The sequence below is a fragment of the Tupaia chinensis genome, unplaced genomic scaffold (assembly GCF_000334495.1).
Source record: "Tupaia chinensis unplaced genomic scaffold, TupChi_1.0 Scaffold143584_1, whole genome shotgun sequence".
Classification (NCBI taxonomy): Eukaryota; Metazoa; Chordata; class Mammalia; order Scandentia; family Tupaiidae; genus Tupaia; species Tupaia belangeri.
This window is the reverse complement of record NW_006203430.1, coordinates 2,937,524-2,942,005: the sequence shown is the minus strand read 5'-3', so window position 1 is coordinate 2,942,005 and position 4,482 is coordinate 2,937,524. Positions and strand designations below refer to the sequence as shown.

The 4,482-nt window shown below is 35.5% G+C and overlaps 1 protein-coding gene across 7 annotated transcripts in view; it reads right to left on the bottom strand.

The window, feature by feature from the left end:
• The window catches only part of PTPRM (protein tyrosine phosphatase receptor type M), a 732,676-nt gene that overhangs the window by 217,139 nt on the left and 511,055 nt on the right, over positions 1 to 4,482 (bottom strand). For 4 of the 7 annotated variants that reach the window (XM_027766560.1, XM_027766561.1, XM_027766563.1 and 1 more), the window contains one exon: positions 2,666 to 2,734. The exons of the other annotated variants lie outside the window; for them this stretch is intronic. In XM_027766560.1, coding sequence (XP_027622361.1) covers positions 2,666 to 2,734 — 69 coding nt within the window. The remainder of the gene's footprint in view (positions 1 to 2,665; positions 2,735 to 4,482) is intronic. 7 annotated transcript variants of the gene reach the window in all.

Below are 4,482 nucleotides of genomic sequence, written 5' to 3'. Positions count from 1 at the left end.
GGATGGGGTAGGATGGGAAGGGTGAGGAACAGAAGAAATTTTAATTTTCAAAGGTAAAATAAAGTCTGAAAAGTATCACCATAGTTTACCAAGCAGAGCTTGTGTTTTCTCACATATTCACCAAAACTTGCTATCAAATGTTTGCCAAGGGGCCGGCAGGTGGTGTGGTGGTTAAACGGCTAAACTTCCTACATGACCAACCACTGTTCAAGTTCTGAACCTAGTGGCTTGCTTTCTCACTTTCCCTTTCTCTCTCTGGTCAAATTAAAATAATAATAACAAATAAAAATAAATAAGTAAATCATTCTTTAAAATTTTTTTGCCAAGTTGATACATCTACAATGGCATCTTACCTTTTGTTGATTTACATATAACTAATTATATGTGAAGTTGAACCTATTTTCAAATATTACCTACCTGTATTTTGCTATTCCATAGCTACCTACTTACATATTATATCAATTCTTCTACTGAGTAGTTTGGTTTTTCTTATTGATGTCTATATAGTCTTCATATTTAGGCCATAATGTATTAGAAATATTTTGTCCTAATCTATAGCTTGTTTATAGTTTGCTTTCGGTGTGTTTTGGTATGCAGAAGTTTATAATTTTGATGTACTCAAAATGATCAATTATGTCTGATTTTAGGGCTTTCGCTCCCTTGAAGTCATAAATATTTATTATCTTATATTTACTACACAACAATGGCTTTTCTGTTCCTAAGTGAATCAAGAAAAAGCAGGTAAGCTAGATACTGGCATGTCAGACACAGCAGCAGGATAAGCAAACAGGAGGATTAATGATGATGAAAGTGGATGACACATGTCTAGAAGCAATGACTGATACTACGTTCTTGTCCTTAACTCTTTATTAGAATTTTTAAAATCTTAACAACTTATAAGTAAGATCTAGTTTTGACCTTTGAATCATAAATACAGAAACACACTGAGCACAATGATTAAATGCTTTCCTTACCTGGTGTAGACCAGATGTCCTAATAAATTGATAAAATGTAAGAATGTATCAGGTTGTCAGGAAAGTCAAGACACGTTTTTGCATAGAAAAACAGAAAAATAGGTCATGACTTTCTCAACAATCTAATAAATTTTGAGTCTTGTTCTCAGAACAAAATGATTCACCTTCAAAGACAACTTCAAAGAACAGGAACAAATAAGGAACAGATGAGAACAGACTCCTTGATGTCAACAGGAACATGCTCTGACACTTCAACAAGATTAAGATGTGAGGTCTTAATAGAAGCCACCTGCGGGCCCCTGGCCTTTTACTTAGCCTACCTCACATAGCCACATTGTTTTTCCTCCTTAAAAATCTCCAGATCTTATTCAACCAGGGAGGCAGATTTGATATTTGTCTTTCAGCTCACGTCAACTGAATAAAGCTTTACTTTTGGGAAACACTCAACTTTTTTTTTCCCCCTAGAGATTAACTTTTTTGTGCGATGGGTGACTAGCCCTGTCCCAAATAATTTGGTTTGGTAACAACTCCCTAAAGCTAGGTTATGATCTCTAAATGCCATTTTACCAAAAGAAACCAGGGTTGGTTGGGAAAATGACTGATTTCAGTCATGGGGAAGAAAATGTACAGGATGATTTGAAAACATCCTAGTGGACCAGAAGCTCTCAAAAGTTCTGGAGTTGTGTGAAAAGAACAGAAATGACAACTTCAAGGGGCTCTTATTTGCCAAAGATAAGATATTCTGAACATCGAAACACAAATTACTGTAAATCAGTCAAACGTATCACATGCATTAAAATCTTTGAGTTCATAGTGACAGCACTAATCATCTTATAAAGTCCTACAGCACCAATTCATTCTGAAGCTGGTAAAAAGGGGGAATGGATTTGAAATGTTTGTTTTGCATTTCCTACATGAACTGCATCTCACAGTAAGCAAACAGTTGAGTACAAATTTTCACTTAATAAATATAGGAAGTATAATAGAATTAAGATGTCACCATTTTGAAACCCTCAATAAAATAGTGAATCTAGGCAATCATCATCAGTTACTTAAAAAAACATTAAGTGAAAGGCTGATGTAGAACTTTATAATGGATGGATGAAGTTGGCAAAACCACAACCCACTAATCAATCTCTGCATTCTGTGCTCCCTGATGTAATGGAATAGGAAGCGTAAAATACCACCTATGAGGATCTTACCAATAAACAGCCTGAATCTGATCAAGCCTCTAGTTAGAGTCTCAGTTCACAGGAAATACAGACAACAAAGGGACACATTAAATGACACTACAGGAATACATCGGCCAACTTCAGAGCATGAGGAATTCTATAAAAGGGGTGGTTTATCCAACAAGAAAATGGACCATATCATTTCATATTAAATATAGTGAGTTATATAGGAAAGGTTAGGTGGTTTGCTCTGGGTTTCAAATAAATCACGAGAGAGATCAGAATAAAAAGTCAAGATCTCTGTCACTTACTTTCATATTTCCCACTATATAATGACCAGCTCAGAGTCAGAACCAACTTTCAGATGGGCAATCTGGTTTTTACAAGTTGTAATGGAAATTTATACAGAAATGAATTGAGATGCATATGTCATATGAAACCAACTGAGGAGACTGTTCCAAACACATGGTTTGAAAAATACAATAAACCTGATTTTTTAAAAGAAAAAAATAGCTTTACTTTTGTATGTTCCATCTTGATAGAGAGTTCTCCTTTTCCTCATTGACTGTATTTTCCCTTTTCTTGTGTCTGAAGGGTCACATGATTTAAATAAAAAGAGAGAAACTGACTTACTCAGGTGATAGCTGTATGATTCCTAGAAGCAAATGACACAGACACAAAAGACATTTCCTGCGATGTACGGCAGACTTTCAAATGAGCTTTCTCTAACTAATTAGCATTTTAGAAAAATTGGGTTTCATCATTAAAGGAGCCATCTGCTTATCTGGGAGCTGTCTGGCAAATAGTGCTGGCAACTTTTAGGGAATATGTACCCAGCAGGTACTGCACTTTCTTTTGATTTCTGCTAAAGAGAAAGACTCTATCATCCTTCTCCCCAAACCAGGGAATTCAAACATAATGACCTATTCTGTGTCATGTGATAATATTCTCCACTTACATCAAAGACTTAAGACAGAACAAACATTCGTAGAAGGTATCTGAAAGCTGTCTTTGTAAATGCAATATATACTGAGAGTAGATTTATTACTTTTCTTAATTTATAAAACACCTGTTCCCCTCACCTTCCACAATAAATGCATGACAGCAGACATATATGGCATTTGACATAAATCATAATCCCTAGATGGTGTGAAGTATTGTGTTGAGCAGTTTCAACAGTTAAGACTCTTGTGGGGATGGGACAGCAAAAATAAGCCCAAGTCATCCTCAATCAGATACATTTTTTTTTTTCTTAATCAAGTCATGTTAGACTGTGTTGGTGGCTGAGCAAGTGGTTGTATTGTAGAAGGGTTGGTCTGCTTACTACATCACAGGAGGACACTCAGCCTTTCATCCTGCTCATGATGTTTGGTACTGAAAACACAATTATTTGAAAAATATCTGTAATATGTGAGACAGACATATTATGATGAATAGACTTGAAAACATTTTGCTAAAATACCCAACTCTGTGGTACTGACTGAAGTTGGGAGTGGATTGTGGAGTCAAGACATTGTTGAAGGTGCCAATCTGTCTGTCTCTCTTACTCAAAGAAGAAAGAAACTTAAAAATAAAAACAAACAAAAATACCAACCCTGTTGTTTCTTGGATAGTTTGACATTCACCAAAGATGTCTTTCACTCCTTTCTAGTATTCATTCACTCTGTCATTTAAAGCCCCTCTGTGAGATCAGCATTGTACTAGGTACTTAGGACACAGAGTAAGATGACAATACTTGTCTCTGAGAAACTCACAGTTTCTAGGATAGACAGGCATATGAAACCAAACAGAGCAGCAACCACAACAGCAACAAAATATGTTACAATACAGGCTCTACAAACTAGAAAACCTAGATGAAATGGACAAATTTCTGAATACATATAATCTACCATGATTGAACCAGGAAGACATAGACAGCCTGAATAGGCCAATTACAAGCAGTCAGATGGAATCAGTAACAAATAGCCTCCCAACAAAGAAAAGCCTAGGTACTAATGGCTTCACTTCTGAAGTCTACAAAACTTTTAAAGAAGAGCTAACCTTAATACTACTCAAACTATTTCTAATGATCCAAAAGGAAGGAAGACCCTCCCAAATTTATTCTATGATTCCTCCCATCACCCTGATCCCCAAAACAGACAAGGAAATAACAAAAACAAAACTACAGACCAACATTTCTGATGAATACAAATACAAAAATTCTTTTTTTTCCAATTTATTTGTTTGCATTCATTCACTGTACATCATTACAGCATACAAAATGAGATTTTCCATCCAGAGTACACTGTATATTGTCTCAATCAAGCACATCAACAAACATGTTATTGTCAGCAAAT